General features: G+C 44.4%; 2 protein-coding genes across 3 annotated transcripts in view; both read right to left on the bottom strand.

The window, feature by feature from the left end:
- Positions 1 to 23,350, bottom strand: part of Vn (membrane-bound neuregulin protein vein) — a 336,634-nt gene that overhangs the window by 6,756 nt on the left and 306,528 nt on the right. The window contains exon 5 of one of the 2 annotated variants that reach the window (XM_078182610.1): positions 19,002 to 19,060. In XM_078182610.1, coding sequence (XP_078038736.1) covers positions 19,002 to 19,060 — 59 coding nt within the window. Of the gene's footprint in view, positions 1 to 18,711; positions 19,061 to 23,350 lie in introns of those variants that run through there. The other variant, XM_078182609.1, reaches the window with a different exon arrangement.
- Positions 961 to 3,288, bottom strand: LOC144470931 (uncharacterized). Its single transcript, XM_078182529.1, has one exon. It carries the CDS (start codon positions 3,063 to 3,065, stop codon positions 1,056 to 1,058), a length of 2,010 nt encoding a protein of 669 aa, XP_078038655.1. The 5' UTR covers positions 3,066 to 3,288; the 3' UTR covers positions 961 to 1,055.

Below are 23,350 nucleotides of genomic sequence, written 5' to 3'. Positions count from 1 at the left end.
TTTATCGTAACAATTCGACAAGCGTCATTCCGTTCGCGTTCACTCCTTCGCCGGCACTCTCGCCGAGGTTCAGAGCGAAACGGAGCGGGCCGTTTGAAAAATCGAATTGCTACGCGCGGTGCGAAAACGCTACGAGGATGTCGCTGCCGAGGATGCCACGGTATTCGCGTTTCCAGCGGAACGACACCGCGTAAAATGCGAAGCGATGTTCCTTGCGGTAAATATAAAATCCTCGTCGATCTTTACGTAGCTCGGGAGTTATCGTCGTTCAAGAAGCTAGCGCGAATAGCACAAGATGTTTGGCAGTGTAGGTTGCTGGAGCCAAGATGCCACACCCTTTACAGCGTCGGTTAACTCATTGCTACACCATTTTCTTTAGAGTTACAATGCTTCTGACTTTTTAAATTGCAGCAATTTCTTAGAAGAGAAATAATGCGGCAATACGTATTATATTTATTCGAATACTGAAAAATCAATGACGAGAACGAAATTTTATACAAACTTTGAAGGAACAACATTCGTACCAACAAACCTCGACCAATCACAATTAAATTGATACAAATTAACTAAATAACTAACTAACTTTCTGGTGAAGTTTCGAAACGGTACTAGAGGTATAACCAAAATCACTTTTAACGCGTAAACTGCTGAATATCTACCCTTAAAATTTCCACAATATCAAAGTCATTTAATTGGTGAAACCGGATCTAGAAAATTGAAATTTAGTAACTATTGGTTTAGCTATTTGCATTCCAAAAGTTCTGATAACATTTATCTTGGTCGAATATATTTTTTCCCTTAAAACTTACACATTGTCTAGCACAGATTAATAACACAGATCATAAATAAAAAAAGTTATAAAAATACTGTTAACAATTAAATATTATTTATTATTATTATATTATATTATTTATTAAAATATTATTTATTATTATTATATTATATTATTAATGACACAGATCGTAAATAGAAAAGGTTATAAAAATACTGCTTACAATTAAATATTATTTATGATATAGCACTGTTTGTACTATATAATATATTCCAATATATTTTCAGTCAGGTTGGATAGTGGACACATACGTGTCAGCAAACAGAGGATTCCAAAATTCTTTAGGAGTGCATGGTTTCTCTTTAATAATTCTATGGTGAGAACATTCCTTTTGCTTAGATTTTATTTCTAACTCAGAGAGTCCAAGGTCTTCATAATACTGTATACATTGCCAACAACTGGTACCAGCCATCTTTGCTCTTTCCGCTTTATTCCTTGTTTTAAAATTAACTATGTTCCCTTCTTCATATGGCACATCAGAACTCATATGAGACACATTTTCTGACGTATTATTGTCACTAATTTTTGTGTAAACAACTTCAGAAGTTGATTTCTCTCGAAGTCTTTCACCAGGAAGATAAAATGTTTCATCAGCAGATGAAAAATTGGAGTTGCAAGTTCCTTCAACCAATCTTGACAATTTTCTTTCTTGTGCTTGACTTTTATTACTAGTATCAATTTTTTCAGTTTCTTCTTTAACTATATTATTAACCATATGTTTTACATTTATTTCCTCAGTTTTCTTATTAAGTTTTTCACCGGGAAGATAAAATGTTTCATCAGCAGATGAAAAATTGGAGTTGCAAGTTCCTTCAACCAATCTTGACAATTTTCTTTCTTGTGCTTGACTTTTATTACTAGTATCAATTTTTTCAGTTTCTTCTTTAACTATATCATTAACCATATGTTTTACATTTATTTCCTCAGTTTTCTCATTAAGTTTTTCACCGGGAAGGTAAAATGTTTCATTACTGGATTGGAGATTGAAGTTGCAAGTTTCTTCAATCAATTTCGACAATTTTCTTTTCTGCGCTTGACTTTTATTACTAGTATCAATTTTTTCAGTTTCTTTTTTTGGTATGTTAACTATACGTTCTGTAGAAATTTTCTCAGCTTCTTCTGTTCTTACATTGTTAGCAATACGTTCCGTGTGAACAATAAGTGACGGAGGTGGCATAATTTCGCAATTATTTTTGACGCTCTTGTTCAGCGAGGTATTAAATGACTTTAATTTGTTTACTGAACATAGTTCATTTGAAGTAGATGTATGTCTACGTGAACATTGATGGAGGCTAGTAATTTTAGTATCACTAAACAAATTAATTTTTCTTCTATTATTGTCTCTATATGTTAGAGGATTGCTTTTATTCACTTTCAAGCTCCGCATTTTCAATTTCGATATTTTATGTTTAGTGGGACTATCTTCAATTATTTCTTCATCATTGGAACCAGAAACTTTTACGAATTTTTGTAAATTTTTTGTGGATGTAAGAAATTCAGGTTGTATCAGTGTAGTTAATTTCTTATGTTTTTCCTCATTTATAGTCATTTTACTTTCTTCAGATGAAACGAACTCGAGCCTTGATTGTTTCAACTTCTTTCCACTCTTCAATAATGTGGTTTCGACATTATATAGTTTGCAGAGTCTCATTTTTTTTGGCAATTTAGACAGTGGTGTACATTCGACTGTATCTTCATTATTCAAAATAGTTGAACACTGATTTTCTTTGGTTTCTACAAATGTAGAAATATCTTCATCTGAACTATTTGCCAAAACGGTAATATTTTCTCGAAGTAGACTAGACGTACCAATCTCATTAGTGTCATCCAAAATGGAATGGCCGGGTATAAAACTATTTTTCCCAGACTTATACTTCTTTCCAAGTACTGGACTACGTAATAATTTTTCATTTACTATTTGCTTTTGATCAATCTTATCATCAGCTAGAAGTGTTACATTTAAACCCAAAGCGTTGTCCAAATTGCATGTTGTTGAATTTTTGGGTGGTGTTTGTAATACAACATTGCTATTATCACTTTTAGATTCACACACTTCAAATGGAATGTCTACGCCAACATTTTCACAATATTTTTTCAATTTAAAGTACTTAATACATAACTTTTTATAGTGTTCGTACACGTTCCCGAGAATTCCGGCAAAATCCTTGGTTGCAGTTTGTGCGTCTTCGTCCTCTATACAATAGTGAAATTGTAGAACATCTGAGGTAGCCATCGGTAAAGTAAACGAGGTTAGGTATTTGTTTTCTTTTCGAACAACTCGACACCTCGCTTGTATTTTGCACTTTGCATTAATTAACGTGCTGCATATTTTTATTGCGCATACCAGTTATCACACTGTTGATGGGTTTAGGAACAGGTGAACTTCTGCATAGATTAACGAACGTAGAAACAATTGAAAAACGCGCGAAGGCAAGCACAATCGCTCGTGCATTCGTTCTGCCTCACTCGACCTGTAGCCGACCAACTGTACATACTTAACACACGCTGCTCCGTAACCATATTATACATCTATATTTGTTGTTAATGAATAGTGGTTATAGTTATGAAGGAATACCACAATTCTCACACATACCTACACAACAACGTTTAATCAAGTACTTCAATTTTATAAAAATGTTAAGTTTGCGGGTATGTCAGTGAAAGTGCAAATAAAGGAAAAATTGCGAAATTTGTGAGAATAACTGTAGACATTTCTTGGCAGCGTTTAGACCACTGTAGTCACCGGTAAGATTAATGTAGCAAGACGTAGCGATTGAGAGAGCTAATTGAAAGCCGAAGCATGATAGCGGGACATACAGTCGATCTAGGTATCGTGCGCGTAATGCAACGATCGCACAAGCGACTAGCTGCAGCCGGATTTTCACGCGAGGCCGTCGCTCGTAAAAGCTGGCGCCGGGCTCGCCGTGGCCACACCGTGCGACGCACTCTCGCATAATCCCGCTCCGCGCCCACGCTTTACGACCGTTTCACCTCCGCAACCGGAATGACATAATGCAAAGCGAACCAAGATTTACATCCCATTTGCCTTGCTTTCCGCGATTGTGTGCACGCGCGGGGCTAACAGCGCTTTCTATCCGTATTTCGGATTTTCTGCCGGGCCAGGAGAGAGGAGGGGAGAACGACACCGCCAACCCCCTGTTCCGGTCCACCCCCTTTGTTTTGCGTCCGAGAATTATTTCGTTTCGTCCCTCACGGCGCTCGCAGCCACGCAATTACCACCCCCGTCGCTTCGCACCGCCTCGCAGCCCCATCGGCAACGTTTTTTCGCAACGACACGTCGCTTCGCCTCGCGCGATATTTTTTTTCCCTCGCACTCCCACCAGCTCTCTCTCTCTCGGATACTTGTTGCTCCTTTTTTCGTCGTTCCATCCGCGTAATTGTGCTTTAACCCTTTCGCTACGGGACAGTTTCACGCGAACCTACGGTCTGTCGCGAGTCGAGCATCACCGCTGCTCTTTGCACGAACGATTGCGTCTTTAACCCCTTCCCGTACTTTAGCGAGTCAGGCTCGCGATGAAGATTTTTGCCCAAACATGAATATCGCAAGTCAGACTCGCGAACAGATACTTGGGCCAAACATATATATCGCGAGTCTGACTTTATGTAAAAATATTGCGGGCATCTACATTTCGAATCGTATTGCGACTGTTTACAAACATCAGTCTGGTCTGTCTAGCGCGCGTTGATGCGGACCGCTCGGGCCCGAGGTTCGTCGAGCTAAATGGCACGGGAAGGGGTTAACCGTCGCACCCTCCTTCGCGCGAAAGAGTTCATCTTTTTCTCTGCACGTAGCACGAACCGGAGGATCTTTGATTTCTTCATCACGGTGCCGCGAGGATGCGATCGTTTAAAATGTACGCGCAAAACACGATTGAATTGAAGCGTGCAGAAGGGGTGAAAGTAGCGAACGGATTTGTTGCATAAATATTTCTGAGGAATGCGCGTCTGTTAATCGGATTATACCGGATTACTACTTAACCCCGTACCACGGGTTAATATAATGTGATAAACCGTAAACAAATGCACGCCGGGATAATTAAATTTACTAGCGAACTCAAGCACAGTTGCTAGTGAATGTAATATTTCGGTGGATATCTGACTTACGTATTCAGAGCTGTGGACAAATACATTCAATTCGATATTTAATTACACAGACGCATACGAGTGACGTTTTATGAAAACTCGTTGGCTACGAAAACGGTTGACGGAACAATACTAAGCATAAATCTAGTTTTAGTTCCGTTGACTTTTTTACGGTTTGAACGTAATCTTTTCTACTCTTTTTTCACGGTGGTACTGTTGCGTTTAGACGCGTCCTCTCGCCTTGCGTTCTTATCGATGATACGGCTGGCCGGACAATGGCGTGGCCTTTGTTGTCCTTCGCGGTACATCATCGACGCCCGGGATATCCCGACGTAACGCTCTCTTGCACAAGAGAGCAGTCGAGAGGCGAGGAGAGGAGGAGAGGAGATCGGCTGCGATTCCCCGGCAGCCGGATGGCGACGAAATGCAAAACGGTCGAAGATTTGCATCCCAACTGACTCGCTTTACGCGGCGGTGGCCACCGCGCTCCTCGCCGAGGGGACGACAGTCCTCCCGTTCGATTATGCGAACGTCCGCGTCGTCACGGCCGACGCGACGTGTGCACAACGCCGGCATAATTTCACGGCTCGCACGTGATACCGGCACTCGCGCGAAAACAACTTCTCTCTCTCTCTCTCTCCCTCTATCGCATTGTGTCGCTCTCCTTTTCTGTTACTCTCCCTTTTTACCCTCCTCTCTTTCTCTCGCGGCACCTCTCTCGCCCCCCGATTCGATTTTCTCGGCTGTTTTGATTTTTTCCTGTCCGTCGGGATAACGTATCGGAAGACGGATTTCCGGGTGATCGATTGATTCGTTACCACCATCGAGAATAACGATACGCCCGCCATATATCGTAACGGCGATCGTTCAATCCCGGATTGAATGTAACACGAATATTAAAAGTTTCATCCGCTATTAAGAATTCAACCGATCGACCGTCCCACCGGCTCGGCTCGTGTGTACGCACTGCATTCAATTTTCATTTCGCTGGCGATCCCGAATCGTTTTCCCGTCATTGCTCGATCCCTTCGATATTAATGGAGTCCTTCTCGTCGTTGCCGGGACCGGCGGAATTCGTTCACTCGTTCATCAAGGTCTCTCTAACTTTAACCCCTTTTTGCAACCGCGATCGCTCGAGATACGACTAATTCTTTGGTGAATGGTCGACTCTTTTATAAAACAAATATTAACCCCCTTGTATTGCGACAATGAGTCTATACCGCGATAAATGTCGAGCATCTATTCTAAATCGTAACAGGTTTTGATCCTTCTGTTATGAATGTTCTGGTTCTAGTTGAGAAATAATCAACACTAGATTTACGGAAAAATTAATGCATATTTACGATCTGAATGATTGTAAATGAATAAATTAGGTTAAATCGTAAAGAGTTGGCCACGCGACCCGATTAGTATTCTTACAAAAATTGTAGACTTACATTTCTTGTAAAAACCAGGCTATTTCGAGAAGAAAAAATATGTATAGCGTTACCAATGGTATTAATTGACTGCAGCTCTTCATGCAAAATCTGCATTAATTGCGAGAGAAGGGAATTCATAGCAGTTAACTTATTTCTCATTCTCAATTTAATAGCTTGCGAATGCTATATTAGCAAAGATTAATTTTTCTGGCGTTACTCTTGTTTTCTGGCCCACCTACTCATAAAATCCGTAACCTAGTTATGAATTATGCTTTGAGTCTGGTCCAGTTGTACGCCTGGAAATAAAAAGCAGAAAAAAGACTCGAAGAACTGCAAATCAACGCAACTGTGAAAGAAGTCGTAGTGTAAGTGGCAAATACTACCCGCAGTTCGGTGCAGTTCTACAATCCGGAAATAAAAAACATTCGATACTGTCGGTGGCTAGTACCGCTTCATTTTTCTCGTGTGACTAGAAATAGAAATGCCAGAGGTACAGTGTTTCTGTCGGTTTTTCGATATCCCATTTTACAGTTTCACAAGAATTCAGATTAGTATAAACATTCACAGTCGGTTAACAGAATCGTACGAAGCAGCATCACCGGTAAAAATGGCCATTATTCGACCGTTTCTGTACGTCCTGTCCTACTGCGGTTTCGTGTAGCCGGAATGCTATATTAGTCGAGCGACAAAACGATCGCTTTCCCCTTCCAATTATTTCGAAAACAGATCCTGCGACTGAATCGAACGTGTCGAATTAGGGCAAACAGAAAATCGACCAGCTACGTTCTCGTTGTTGGGAACGAATATAGATCGGAAGTCTACAAGCCGCGAAAAATGCTTCTCCTATATCGTATTAACGAACTCGACGCGCGAACCGTTTTGCGCCGTCGCATTTTTCGCGGGTAGCCGTCGCGTTATTATCAATCGCGTTCCTACGCGTTCGATTTGGACGTATCGGCCGGTCGCCGATGAATTATTAGCAGGCTGTCGGGTCGCGTCGGGTCGCGTCGATTCTATACGTAATGCAACGCGTGCGTGCGCGAACAGGTGAGCTCCATCGAGTGCGAAATTTCTATCGATTGGCGAATTTTTCAAATCGTGCACCCACGCACCGGCTACTCCTCCGCCTCTGCCTCCTCCAACCCCGTTTCTCGCCGCTCGATCGACCGTTTCAAACAAATAGTCGTCGGTTCATGGGCCCCCGTTTTTGTTCGACGGTTTCAACGCTCCACAGGAGTTTCCACGATTTTTTTCACATCCGTACAGTACGGTGACGACCGAAAAGGAACACGAAACGTATAGCCAGGGTGGTTCGGAAAAATTTCGGCGAACATTGTTGCCAGTTTCCGCGCGCGTTCAACGACGCGGACAACGATCTCGCCCCTGAATTTCCGCTTCCTTCCGAAAGAATTTCCACGACGCTCGCTGTCAAAGCGTCGTTAACGACGATGACAGCATCCGCACCCTCCGCGACGTCGAAACTCTCGATCCCGACGGTGAAAATGGAAAATCTCCCCGACCATTATTATTATATAAAGGCAGTTGTTGACGAAAATCTGTCCCGTGCTTGAGCTTTTTGATCGAACATTGAACGTGTTATGCGAACTATATTAATTGCGATGGCGTTGCAATATGGCGTGACAGTAATGTAATCGCTGGACTGTGGATCTTTATGCAAAATAAAAATATTTTAATCCTTTGCATTCGGATGTCGCCGATATGGTAATACTATATATTTATGCCGAAGTGGCATTTCTTCTTAATTATCATTTCTTTATAATGTCAGGCCAACGTGTAAAATAAAAATCAAATCAAATCACCTATCTATCAATTCCTATAAAATTTCAAAGCGGTATTATGACCTCTATTTTAACTCAGCTTTGTATAGCAAAATCACGAACTTAAAAATTGATCAGAAAAATATTGCAAGTTTAATGGTTAATTATTTAAAGATATTGCCCCGATGCTGTTCCTATTTTCTGTTTCGCGTCACCAGATTTCTCATTAATGCATAAAATCTGCAGTATAATAATCACACTGTACTCGACGAAAGTATCGACTAGTTACACGAACAGTTTTAGCCGCATAATTGTGCGTGTTAACGCGCTGTTCCGGCGGCATACGATTTTTGTACTTGTAGATCGGCCGTTTCGGCGTTAACGAGAATACAGCCAGGATAACAGAGCACAACATTGCACAGTTAACGAACAAACTTCTGCGCTTTAGTTTTGTAACGGCGTGGCGCGAAGTTGGCCTCTGACATGGAATTAACTCTTAGTAATTGTCGTTGTGGATAGCGGCGGCGGCTCGAGTAATCCACTTTCCGGCTAGTTGCTGGATTTCAGAATTATCGATGTCGACGAAACTTTTTCGGTTTCCACGTCGATCGCGCGAACCTCTGACCCGACACGATTGTCACGATTCGTCGTCTACGGAGGAAAGAAGGGACACGGAAAATGCGGTGGCGGTTCCCGGGGCTCGTTAGAGAGGACGAACGTCGAATTTTGAAGCGTCGCCGAGCGAGGAGCCTCGGCTTTGGACCTAATTCGACAGCGAGCACGGCCAGAGGAGATCGCACAATGGAAACCGGCACGGGCGACAGGCAAATAGGAGCCCCTGGGTTGCGGTTAATACGACAAGACTAATGAGAGGGACGCGTTGTCGGGATGCTCATTCGTGGTTCGTTTCGGATACAATCGTTCGAACTCGCCTCTAATTAAGGCGTTAATGAAGAGCCTCGGGGAGAGACCGATCACTTTCCTCTCCACGCCTCCGCCTCCTTCTGCTCGCCTCTTTCCTCCCTCGGTTTGCTTCCATACCCCTCGCCCACCTTCGTGACTTTTCTGCTCTCACGAGTTACCCTCGGGGACAAGCTTACGAGAAGGGGTGGCCGATTGTCGGCAGAGAATTAATTCTACGCGCGATGAACGATGGCTGGGAAGCACGCCTATGCACGCGCATCCGCTATTGTGCGCCCGCCCGCCGGCTCGCCCGTTAATTAAATCATACCTAAATAGGGACCTTTGTTTTCCCTCTACGAAATTTCGAGGGATAAGCCGACCGCGACATAGTTTGACGCTGCCACCCGGAGCTGAACCGGCGTGGGCGTTTCCACTTAGTCCCCGCTTGTACCCGAATTTTCCCGGCCGACCGAATTCAAAAATCGAGCGCTCCAACTGTCACGAACTGTCTAAAATATTTACGCAATTATTCGGCCAATAATTCTCGCACCTCGCTGTACAAATTGTCCGTTATACTTCAATTATCTGTTATTCCCGCTTCTTTGTTGAATTGTTACGTATCCAGCAAAATCAAAGCTGGGCTTTTCTTCTTCATCGAACAAATTGTTTACTAAAAAATGATAGAGCTTTACGTAACTCTCATTTTCCATAATTCACTCTTACCTTATCGAATGTCTATTACTATCAACTAGTACTTGTAGCCCTTATTACTGAGTGGTATAATTCATATGTCCTAGCTCCATGATTTTTTAAATGTTACTTCAGTATCTTGTTTTATTAAAGGCAACCAAAAAGCTAGTACATATACTTTAAAAATGGATAACTGAAAAAGTTATCACACGTATTCCTTATTTCTGACTGACATATTTCGTACGTCCTACCCTCATGAGTTCCCAAACGTATTCCTAGTTTCGCGTCATATCAGAATCTGCCCGCAAGCAAGTATACCTTAGAAATGAATAACAATCCTCAAACTCGCATTTCCATATTAATTTTTGATCGCGTTTGATGACGGTACGCCGTGCCATACGCTCCGGAATACTGTACTGAGTCGGATGGTACCGCAACGATAAGAGAAATATAATTTATCTTAATAACAAAAAAGAGAACTAATTTCAGCCTGCGAGCAGGTAGGAGTTTAGCGGTGGGATTAAAGCGTGCAGCTCGGTGGAGGGTTGTCGCACAGGAACGTTTTTCGGCGGCCTTAATCGTCGATTCGTCGACCGACAGACACCGTTAAATTTCGATTATCGGGCAAGGGCCCCGGGGGAGGTGGAAAAGCGACAGAGCCAACAAGGAGAGCAATCAATTCCCTTTTACCGATTTACCGCGACAATGCAGCCACCCCTTTGCAGTCGGCCCGTCCCCCAGCTCCTCCACCCTTTTCTGTATCTGACCGGCGATACACGGACGAGGAGGGACGTCGACCTGGTTAGGGCCCCTCGCGCATTGAAAATTCCCTGTGATTCGACGCAATTCATTAGCGCATCGGCGGCTGGGCGATGTATTTATGCGGGCTGGTCGTTACCGGTCGTGATTCCAGGCCTCGATCCCCGATCCCCGATCCCCGATCCCCGATCACCGGTGCCCGTCTGATCAGCGCTCGGGACCACCGGACAATGCGTCGAGCTCTCGAGCGCGGGCTTTTTTTCCTCATCAAAAGAGAAGTCCGCGCGTTGTCACGTCGACAAAAACAACTGCTCGACCTCTCCTCGGTCGGTCGGTCGCTCGCGCGTGAGTGCTCGAGTGGGAGCCTTTTAATTAGAACCGACGCGCGACGCGGCGAGAAAGGCCGTTAGTTTACGCGATTGGAAATAATGACGAGATTACGGGCCCGGCTCGCGGCGGAAATATCTCGGCAATACTTCGAATCCAATTTAAAGAGGAGCTGCCGTTCCCGTCGATAAAGCCTGGTCGCGGATTCTCGCAATCACCGGCATTGTATTAAGTTCCGTGGAAAGTTCACCCGTTTTGTTTAACCCGGCGACTCCGCGATCGCGTGATTCCCATCGCAAGTCCCAAATAATCACATGACCGGATCTACTGGATCACACGCGCTTCATTATTTTATACCGCGGACACGGCGAAGCATACAGTCTACAATTAGTCGTGAAGTAAGAGCACTAATTGCGTAATGGAGTCTACTTTGATGTATCGAGTTTATCGAGCATATTCGATCGCGGCGCTTCGTCGGCACACGTTGTTGGCGAGCTTCTGAGCCGCGATTTCCGCGACAAATCGATCCCGGTTATTCCGAAATACGAGATTGCATATATCGATTTTTGTTCGATCGCTCAGGAGCCGGCGCAGATTGGTCGGAGAGCCCGTTATCGGACGGCTAGAGTAAATTTGAGCCGCGGGGCGGCATGTTGTTGCGTCGGATTTTCTCGTTGATCCTCATTCGGGCGGAGATTCCGCCGGATAATTTATACGTCCGCGTCTCGAGACGTTCACTCGACGGCTGAAAGCGACGTCCGACCGCGGGCGTTTGCGGAGACCCAAGATCCCCAATTAGACCGACCGGTGACCGGCGACACGTTCCCGCGTCGGATTGTGACCCCGTTCGCCGGTCATCAGGGCTTCGGAATCACGTACGCCGCGTTCGAGGCGTCCTGGACGTCCTGGACGTCAGCCCGGGGGCCGTCAGGGATGACAGAACGTCGACGCATGGATTTCGCTATCCGTCGCCGTCCAATAAAGTTATCTCGATCGCGAGCGTAAAGCGTTCGTCTCGTTTCCTGGCCGCTCGGATCGTTCTCTCTCCGCTCCGCACCGTTCCTCTCTGCTCCGCTTGGTTCCGGGCAACGTTTTCGTGTTGCCGAGAGGTATAGCGTCCGGATAAGCGGCGATCTCGGGAGGATAATTAACGAGCACCCCTCCATTTTCCACGATTGCGTCGTTTTGCCTTCTCCCGAGTTTACAGGTTCATTATTTTGATGGATCTCTTCTCGATAATTAACTCCGCGATTAATCACCGGCGCCGCGCCGCTTCTGCTACAATCGCGCGGGTTTTATCGAGCCGATCCGCGGTCGGATCTTCTCGCGAATTGGATTCGGTGGAGTGAGACGGCGGAAACGGTCTTTCGGTCTGTTGCCTTGCTTTTGAGGATATTACGGCTTTTCACCGGCCTGTTCATCCAGTTTCGGTTCTCCAACGGAAAGTACTGCGGTTTTAGCGTATAATTTTCATTGGTCGCTACTGCCCGCAATTATTTGCACATCTGCATCTCTAACTCGAATCATTCATCTTTTAGCGAATTCCACGTGTATACCACGGACAGGTTAAATTAAGAAAGTGTAGTTTTAATTCGTATGAAGGTACGATAATATGTTTCATATTTTATGCACACACGAATACTTCCATTAATGGTAGCATGGCTCATAACCATGCTACAAAAAACAAGTTCAAGATTCTACTTAAGATTTGATGTAATTTATGTAGCTAGAAGGAAAACTATCGCGCGTTCAGGAGTGAATGGTTTGCGAACAAAGATTTTTTCAATTGCTTAAGACATTTTCCTCAAAGATATAGATCTATTAGAGACTTAAGTAATGAGAAAAATGGACAATTCATTTTCATTTCTTTCGTGGTCAAAAAGTTAACACGTAAGAAATCACAGTGCAAGCACGAATTCGAATTTGTCCAAATACCTGCAACAACTCTAGTTGGTGGACTGGCAATAAAATCTTTCGAAAGAAGATTACGAGCAGCTCATCTTCGGAAAATCTCTGACAGATTGAAAATGGTTAACACGATGAAATCAACGATGGCGAGAGACTTCCCTGCGGCCTTCACCCCGCATCTCGGACATTTAATGTCGTCTTCCTTTTGTTAGAATTACAGCGTTTGCGGTCGGCAAGTAATCTTCGATGTTATTGGAGGTTTAACTTCTCTCCGAACTTCGCGAACTCCGTGAGAATTATCGGTACACAAGTTAATGCGAGAGGCGTTATTTTGTGGTAATTCATTTTTCGAGCAACTAATTTTCTGTTTTATTGGCCCGATGTTTATAGTTCGCGAGATTTGCGAGGCCCGTAGAAAAGTCGTACCGCGTTGTCGCGTGACGGCGCTTTTATCCGGCGAAAAAAAGTCGGCGCGAACGGGGGTGGAAATAACGTAGGGCCTCGAGGAGCGAATGAATTTTCTCTGTAGGGCAGCGGTCGCGTAAGGAGCAATTTCTCTTTCTGCGCATGCATGAGACAGGCTTAATACAGCTCCCTTGTACGCCGCCGGTGTTCCTCTACGTTTTATTCCGCGGCGCGTTTCTCATGAAAATCGGCACCACGAATGTCGTTCGTCCTCGGGAGCCGTCGTCGACGCCGACGTCGTCGCCGAGGAAACGCGAGCGAAATAAGGTCTGCCCGAAATAAAGCGGGCGATAAAAATCGCGCGCGAAAATAAAAGCTAACCGCGGCCGATTTACTACAGGGTTGATTTTCGCCGGGAAATTCCCGAGCAGAGAACCCAACGCGAATATATTCTTTTTTCTCGCGCGTAATTTCCAACGTGACGTGTCTATTGTTCGAAGCGCGGCGCACGGAGATCCCCGATGGCAAAAATCGACGCGCCGTCCGCCGAAAGCTTCTTTCGAACGGGTTCGCATTAAATTTAAACTCCGCCGCGATTATATTTCACGAGGGGTAACCCAGTAAATCGTTTCTATTTTCGAGCGGCTGCCAGGCCGTCGTTGTACATTAATTTATCGTTCGTTGTCCCGACCGGCCGACTTATCCATGAATTATCGTACTTTCAAACGAATTTTCCGCCGTGTAACAGGTTGGCCGATCGGTTACCTCTGCTCGACGTGTTGTTGTCTGCACGGCTCTTTCAACATCATTTTTACCAGCTCGAAGGTTCAACCCTTTTCCTCAGAACTTGTCGTACATCAATTCAGTCCTTTTTTCACACTTAAGTTTACTGATCTATGTGACGCAATTCGTACAATTGGTACAATTGTTCCAATATAAAATATAATTACGACGATACTGATAAACATAATATGATTTTAGTAAAAATTTTTAGTTTGCTTATTAACACGTTCTATGCCGCGCTATTTTTACTCGAATCTTCGCTCTAGACACTTGTTATTTCACTAAACTTTGCTATATTATCTGTAATTATTAATAATCGTATACAATAATAAAACGAATTCATTACGATCCATTCTTGTGGTGGAAATTAATTCTATAATTCTAGATTTGTTATAAATTATTTTCTAGCCCATTAAATAAACATGCAAGCATGTACCATCGATGGTACACGTGGCACGAAATGTGTTAAACGATCTATTAACGAGATATTAACCATTTGCGTTAAAGAGGTAACTATATGGCCTTACTAAAAATTGTTATACCACGTTTAAGGACAATGTTGACAGTGTCAAATTTGTTCGTTTCTGAAAAGCTCTTAAATGTGCAAAAGTGGATATGCATACATTTTTACGCATAATTTGAATTCCAAGTTAAAATAGATTCGAGCGTGAATGGCTCAACCCCAGTTTCGGTGTAGATTAAATGATTTGAGTGTAGATAACTAGTGTTGAGACTGATACCTCATCGTTACCTATGGACACCGATATCAGTTGACAAATTTCGATTCAATACTGAATTGTACCAAAGCTGTAGGTAACGAACAGAATCGATACCTCTTCAATACCTACTGTAAAATATCGATACCTGAATGGGTATTTTTACGGGAATATCGATTCCTGACTGATGCCTCTGCAAGAAACGTTTTCTGAGAAGTGACAATTTGTCAAGTATCGATACTTTCGAAAAGTATCAAAGAAACTTCGATTCAATACAGTATTAGCTCGACATCATTTAAAGAAGTTTCGTTATCGCAAGAGTTTACTCAGTACCTAAAATTTCGATACATATCGATACCTGCTATTAAGTATTTTGGCATCGAATTGATTGAATATCATTAATAATATCAGTATCGTTTCCATCGCTATACAACGTCTTGTTACGTGTCACGATACCAAGAAAGTTTAGATATTAATTGAACTTAGCGTCGTCTATTCTATAGAATCGACTTCTCAATGACTGATCTATGTTTAAGAGAAGTTTGATAATTGTTTTCTCAGTATAAATTTCGAATAAATTTGTTACATTATTATTATTGATTTTACTATCAGAAAACGAAGTGTTAGAAAGTTCCGTGTCACCAGCGACCATAACTGTCGACACGACGATCTTTCGGTGAACTTATGCAGCATTTCGGTGCGGAAGACGCGTTCAAGGTATGAAGTTCGATTAAGAGCGACGTTTAACGAGGATCGATGCAGTGCTTCCGATTTTATGGAGTTGCGTCGGTTTTTACGAGCGGTCTGCTTCGCGAAATACGCTGTCCCGGGCGCGAAGAGACACTTTTCCAACGAATTATTCCGTTATCGTTCCCGCGCCGTTTGGCCGGCTGGATCGATCCTTCCGCTCTCTCAGTATCGTTTCTTTGACAATTTCGGCTCGAAAGCCCGGCGCTCTATCGTTTGATTCCCCTTTCCTTTGGAGAGCCAACCGGCAGAGTAGAAGACAGAGAAGGAACGACACCCTCTGTCTCTGTCTCTTGGTCTCTACCGACGGAGGAGGACGAGCGATTCGTCTCGAAACGACTTGCCGGAATGCAATAAAAGACTCGAGCACTACGACCGGAGAAACATCCAGTCTGGCTATGAAAATTTCTTATTGACTCTCTTTGAGGATTCTCTCGTCGCGACGCGACACGACACGATTCCACGCTTCGCGAGACCTTTTTTCCACCCGTTTTCACCTGCACCTCGTTCCCGAGTTTATGTCTCCCTTGCTGTCTTTCACTTTGCCCCGGGATTTTCACCGGGACCGCTTAATCCCGCGTTAGGACTGCGGAGAACGCGGCTTTCAGCATCCTCCTATAGTCTCTGTGAGACTGGAGGAATCTTGCCTCTTTATCAACAGTTTTCGTCTGGTTTTATTTCCACATCTCGACGCGTTTTGACCTCCTTCAATCGTCGTGTCGCGGGACACAATTTTCCCTTGTTCCGAATATTATAATTAGTCCGCGAACACTACGCATTTATGGCAATAATTGGTAGATCAAATATGAAAGAGTAGGAATATTTAGAACTCTTCGAATAATTACTGCATTAAATTTAAATGTAATTTATAAATTACTTCGGATAAGTTCTACTGGTATTTTTACCGATCCTTCGTATATTCCTATTTTTAGGAATTTAATTTCGTGATCTTTATCGGAAGAGCAAAGAAGTAAATCTAGGAATCGTGATTAAAGATAGAAAGTAATTTTAAATAAAATTGATGAACGGCATTCATCGACCGCTTCCCTAAAAATATAATTTTTCTGGATCTACCATTTGCAAAGAAGGTATTTTTACCACCACGTCGATATGACACTCAAGACATTTTATATTTTTGCCTTAACCCCGAAAACGAACAAAATAACCGAGAAAACAAAAGGGGAGAAAGAATACACCTACCTGTCCTGGGGTGAAAGAAACTGGTCCAGGGCTCCAACCAATTCTGAACGAAAAGAAAAAGGATGCGTGACGGTGTAGGTGGTGAATGTAAAAATTCCATGAATGAAAAAACAAAAGAAGGCGGTTGCCGAGATGGAGATGACGTTTAATCGTAAATCAATAAAATTAATGAATTAAATAAATAAATTAAAAATGTTTATACACATACTTATATGATATAATATAATTTATATTACGTGGCTGGGATAATATAACTTATATTATATGATATAATCGAAAACATAAATAGGGTCTCGAGACTGCTGCCCCATCCCTTCCGATTTTCGCGGTTTGTTCTCGCACGGCGGCGTTCGAGAAACTCCGACAGAGATCGATCCGGTTTCCTTCTGTTTGTCTCGTCCGAGCGGAGGTATCGTTGTTCCACTTTCATTTCTGTTGGAAGGTGTGCTCGAGGCTTCGGACAAGAAAACGAGACGACGGGATCGCGCGCCGTGAAACGGGAGAACATACCGTTTGTTCTCAGCACGCGCGAGTCTCGACCGAAAGGATCAAAAGAATCGGATACATTTTCGCGGCCGGAGTTGTTTCTAAATGCGTCCGATCGTCTCGTTCGGAAAGTTCTCGAGCGACGTGCCATTTCCTAATCGTCGCGGTATTTTTGTCGCTCTTTCTCTCCCTCCCACTCGCTCTTTCTCTCTCTCTCTCTCTCTCTCTCTCTCTTTTAACTATCTTAAGTCTCTGTGTTTAGTTATCCTAGCGCCTGTTACAATAATCGTATTATACATAAAATCGTGTTTGCCTAGTGGTCTCTGTCGATCCGGCGCGTATCGCGAGCGATCGAGTTTCGATCGGACAGCGTCGAGACGAAAAATCCTGGTATTTATTTCAGCCGCGAACACATGCGAGCACGCGCGCGCGCACGAGACGCCCTCGAATTGTCTCCGCGTAAAAATACCGAGCAATTTTCGGAAGGCCGGACACCTCAAGCCGTAACACGGTGTCGTCTTCGTCCTCGTCTTCGTCGTGTGTACGTGTGTCTGCTCTTCGGCTCTTGTTCGCGCCTCGCTTAGAACGCAACTTTACGCTCCACCGGGCTGGCCCACATTCCCTCGAGCAACGAGCGACAAAAGATTCAGCCTGCCTCCTCGCGAACAACGAGGAACGAGCACGTTCCCGCGCTCCTCTCCTTTCCTACCTGAAAGAGAAGCGCGGCCATCGAAAGCCACGATTCTCGCGAGATACCTTTGGAGAGAGAATCAATCCTCTCCGAGAATGCTCGCGACACCCGGTCTAACGATCTAAACAACGGCTGTTTTCGAGGGATCGTCTCGTTTCCAGAGAAATCGGATGAGCGATTGCGATAGACGTAGATCCGATTCGCGAGCGCGTAGAACGATAGCGTTTCGACCACTCTCGCGGCGCCTATCGAGAGACCCTGGGCTCTTTGGTATTGTTCTCCTACGGAGACTCCGAAAAGCGCGACCTTCGAACGCCCTCCTGCCTGCTTCTTCTCTTAGATTATTCGCCTTTTTTCTCTCCTCCTTCCCACTCTCTCTCTCTCTCTCTCTCTCTCTCTCTCTCTCTCTCTCTCTCTCTCTACCTGCCCTCCGATGGCGACTCGCGCGATCTTTTGGGGTCAAGCACCACTTCCGAATCACGAGCGTCACTCGAACGCCTCTCCTCTCACCACGGTATGAAACTGAAGTGGATCGGAAGTGGCAAGAATCCGGCCGTAACTCTTTTTCTTGCGCCGCTCTCGAGCGACTATCTCCTCTTCGCTATGTGTGTGTCTCTACGTCGCGAGATCTTTCGAAAAGAGAAGCGACAGCGGCGCGTCGAAGCGGAATCAGAGAATTAATAGTAGCAGAAGAAGAAGAAGAAGAAGAAGAAGAAGAAGAAGAAGTAATCGAAGTCGTCGAGAATGAAGTTAGACGATAAGAAGGTACGAATGCCCGTTACCGAAACGAAGGCTCGGGTCCTTCGGCAGGACTCGTCCTCTAATGCCCGACAAGACAACGGTCCCCCAAATGTCTGCGCGACGATTCGCTGCCCCGTTTCGTTTCCCCGCGGTTTCCCTTTCTAGAAGATTCTTTGATCGACGGCGGGTCGCGGTCGATCCTGAAGCGATCGACAGACCTCGCCTCCTCGTTCGTTTTCTGGTCGCGCGCGTTGGCCCTCTCACGACTTGTGCTTAGTGCTTCTCGTGGGCTGATCGAGGCTGTGTGTCCTCTCTCGATCCCTATCGACTCTTATCGAGCGCACCCCGAGCGTGCTCCGCATCGGATCGGATCGAATCGTATCGGATTTGACCGGTTCGGATCGGATCGTTACGCTCGGAGTGGAAGGGCCCCGCGCGGTTATCGCTAGCAGTAGTACGAGGTCGACAGTCCCAGCTTGCAGGAAAACGGCGCCCTACGCCTGTTGTACACACTTCCGGTGCTGATGACGTCCTTCGTCTCGCACCGCTGACCCGTGAAGCCCTCCGCGCATCTGAAACAAATCAATCACGACTATCAACCTCTTTCTTCATTGTCCCGATTCGAAACTGTATTTTCTATACTCCGATCTTCTTCGTGAACGTACTAAGTTAAGATTGTGACATAGGGAAGGATAGTCTAACTAGAATTTATGTGTTCTCTCTTCACTTTCATTGAGAATGATTCACTAAATTCATCTATGCAAAAATACATTGTAATAAAAGTCGCGGAAAGTATGAATAAGTTCGTTGTTGTTATTCTTATAAAGTAGTACACGTTGGTCAATTTTAATGCTCGGTAGACTTTGTGTTAATTCTGAAATAATCTTGTTTCTTCACACTGCAGTATATTACATTTGGATTTTCCAACAGCTTCATGAGAAATTTGTTAAAATAATTTGAAGTATATACGTACGTATTCCATTGGAATTTTTACATTTTTATATGTTTACTGTTAAATTTAATTAGTTATCTGTTTTCTACGAATGGAAGGCTACATAATATTTGCTTAAGAAGGATTTATATTTCGATATTCTTCATTAAAGTATACATTTTATACAAGTGTTGTATTTAATCTAAATATGAAGAGAATGAAACATATACTCAACTTCCCAGACAGGTCTTAACGAACGCAGCAGATTGAATGTTCGCACAAGTTCGAGTTGCCAAAAAGCGGAATACCAGGGAGCGTGCCAATTTATGTCTCGTGTGGACACCAACTTTATGTTGTTTTCAATTTGTATTAACTTGTAAAGCGCACCCCCCGAGAGCGAGACTACAAATTATGAGCAACGCAGTAATGCTGGTCGAGTAAATCTGAGGGCGCGAAACAAAGCCATTCGGCTTAATTAACCGGTCGTCTGTAGTCAAGGTGTTGAGAGTTGAATCTCGGTGACAAGTAGCAGCCTTATTGCATGCAATCGCGAGCCTCGGCCTCGCATAATCGCGTGGGACGTGTCCCTAAGCGAGCGAGAGACCGTCCCCGGGAACGCCGACTATCCCAGCGACGTGTTCATTAGGCGAGAAAAACGCAATTACGGAAAGAACCCGCGTAAAATCGTTTAGCGTCGACCAAGGCATCTCTGATTCTGTGTGCGGACGGTGCTCTCTCCGGTTCTGGACTGCGAACACGCGAGTGCCGCGAACGACACGTCCACCAACAGCATTCGTACGTCTCGTCGCGGTTAGTTAACCGTGCTATAAATACGACGACGTCGGCATAACATTATTTTTCCAAAGAAACGTCGTGGACACGTTGGAGCTGTGTCTCGAGCCAGGGGATCCCCTCTTCGCGCGACTCGTCTCGTCTCTTGCTACCTAATTCGAACGCAGAAATCGCCCGCGAAATTGTCCTCTATCTTCCTAATAGCAAGTAAAGGCTGTGACACTCAAACCATTCACCCTCCTAATAGACGATATCTCTGCTAACACTTGTGAGTCGGTCAATTTAACCTCTGACTTTTTAACTTCAAGATATTCTCGATTTTAAGATCGGCGGATTAGTAACCAGTAATTACTAAACTGCGAATTTTTTATGGAAAATAAAGATTGTTTTCGTTACTTGCAGAATGCAAAAGCTGCGCATATTTATTTCTATTCTGAATAATCTTAATCGGTTGACAGTAATACGATACTACTTTCAAATTGTTTAAATGCTTATTCGTCGTTCATTTAACAGTTTAGTGATCATTGTTCTACGAAACGCGCGCTTCTCCTAATTGTCGAATAACGAGAGCTTTCTTGAGAAAACGTTCTCTGTTAATTATCACGCAAAATTACATGTTAAAGGGCCAATACAGGAATTAAAGCGAAGAAAAGATTTTGCGTCTCATAAAAATTTAATTCAGCAAACTTTTGAAACACGGCGAGCAATTGAATTGGGTTAGAACTTGGTTAATGACCTAATATAAACCAAACCATGTACCGACAAATTTCCTAAACTAATTAGTAGACAGCCGATTTTACGTACAACCCCTTAACATATTTTGACGACTGTCTAGAGATGGCGATTTCTAGTAATAACAGAATTAATTTCGATTTTCTTGCCATCGACATTTAATCATTCAAGTAAATAGTAGACAGATTAAATATAAATATTCTTTCGATAATTAATTGGTGAATAAGGCTTTTAGCGAGAGCTTAACGACAAGAATGAATCAACTTCGGATTCAGTTTACGAAACTTATTAACACTAGATTTACGAAACCCGTCGAAACGGCAGGTCACTAAATATTTAATTTACGATTATTCAGATGACGACAAATATTAGGATAAAACCAGAATAAGTAGCTTATTGTTACTTTCGTAAGCTGATATACAACAGCTGCTTCTAGGGCTCTATAAATCTAGCGTTAAAGGGGAAGAAAATTTCAACGTGGTCCCTGCTTCTTGTAATCGTCACAAGCGATGTTTATTTTGCTCGAACATTTGTAGTCCAGTGATTAGAGCCGAAAGCTCGTGGAAGAGTTGGCGACGATACGGCAGGGTATCACTTATATTTTGGTCCGTCCCCTTTGCGTTTTATTTCGTCGAATCGCAGACGGACTGGGGTAGGTAAGGTCTCGCGGGGAAACGTTCCAGAATGGTCCGCCTGGCGGAAAGAGAAGGGAGGAGAGGAGAGGACGCGTGGAGTCTGTGCGAGGAGGGAATCGCGCGAGAGAGGAGGCTCTTTGAGGGACCTGTCTGCCGAGAGTTTGTCGCGCGTCCAGGCCCGTTTAAAGCGTATTAAAAAACTGACAGGGGACATATGCTCGGGCGCTCGTTAACGCGATAAATACTCGCGCGAAAAAGCGCGTACCCGCGCCGCCATCGCTCCGGCATTATTTATCCTGCGCGGGCGAACGGCCGCGGGAATCGCGTTTTACAACAAATTCCGTCGTCGGTGCACGAGCGATTTTTACGAGGGCCTCACGGTTCGCGACATCGAACACCGTCCTAACACTCCTCCCTCTTGGTCTCTCTTTCACTTTCTCTCTCTCTCTCTCTCTCTCTCTCTCTCTCTCTCTCTTCTTCCCGACACTTTTTTTTCTTTCCCCAAGTTCTGAGCGGCACCCTCGCGGATTTACGAGGAGCCACGCACTAAATATACCAGCGGCGCGTACGATTTACCGACGGACAAACCTGAAACCGCACCCGGAGATACTACAATTTACTGTACCATTCACTTGAACCCATTAACGCTCGCCGGTAACTTCGCCCGGCGACCGCGTAATTGGCTTTCCATTGAGATTTATCGTAATCATGCGTGTTTACTAGCCGGAGGAACTCTTTTACACGCGAGCATTGGGGCACGAGAACGCGGCGCGAGCAATAAACGCGCTTTTGCTCCGCTCCCCCTACGCGCGGCACACGCTGTTGAAATTTCACCGTCTGAAAAATCGTTGCCCGGGAAAGATCCTACTTTACACCGTGCGCGCTGATTTTTCAAAGTCGCGCGTTCCACCCGGAATCATCTTTCGCCTTCTTTCGGCCGCGGTGAATTCTCCGGCATTCGTTCCTGTTCGTTCTATGTACGCTTATTCCGATAATTTGTCGGCGAATTGATCCGAAATTTCAGTTTACCGGCCAGAGAGCAAGGCAGATAGAGTTCGCGTTTCGTATGAAGCGAGCCGACGCCCGCCGGCCGAAATCAACGAAATAATTCCACGATGAGTCAACAGGGTTGTTAATTAATATTTTCGCCCCGGTGACGTATCGGGCCCGGTGTAAACAAAAACGCGTTCGACGAGATAGGGCCACGCCAGCGCTCCGGCTGTCGTTAAAATCTGATCTTCCCGGCTGACAGGTTTTACGGGTTGCGATTCCTCGGTTGCGCGTAAAGCTTGCGATAGCGTTGCATCTGTGCCTGTGTCTGTCTGTGTGTCTGCGACTGTCTGTGATTCTGTGTACGCGTGTGTCCTACGTGGGGGTGTACCGGCTAGCTACGCCATCGCGATTCGTGACGAGTGCGTCATAGGTGCGTGCTGGAATATTTATACGTCGATATCTCGCTCTGTAAAAAAACAGTAAATTAAAGTAGCTCGTTAATCCAACGTCGTAAAAAACCTGGGATCGTTCGCGTTGGGGGCTCAATCGTTCGTGACACAACTATTCCCGCCCGGGCTGCGTTCCGACTTCGCTAGCAACATTTCCCATAATATTTTACTATTATCATTATTGCTATATCGTTCCCGTTGCGGCAGAAAATTGCGGAATGTAATATTGTGGTTAAGAGGCAGGGAAAGAAATACGTGCAATTGGTACTAGGTTTATGCACCTCTGTGAACGTATGTCGAAACGTGCATATTAGGTCAAATCGGTGCCTA

This window comes from Augochlora pura, chromosome 6 (genome assembly GCF_028453695.1).
Source record: "Augochlora pura isolate Apur16 chromosome 6, APUR_v2.2.1, whole genome shotgun sequence".
NCBI classification, from domain to species: Eukaryota; Metazoa; Arthropoda; class Insecta; order Hymenoptera; family Halictidae; genus Augochlora; species Augochlora pura.
This window is presented reverse-complemented; position numbering and strand designations above follow the sequence as displayed.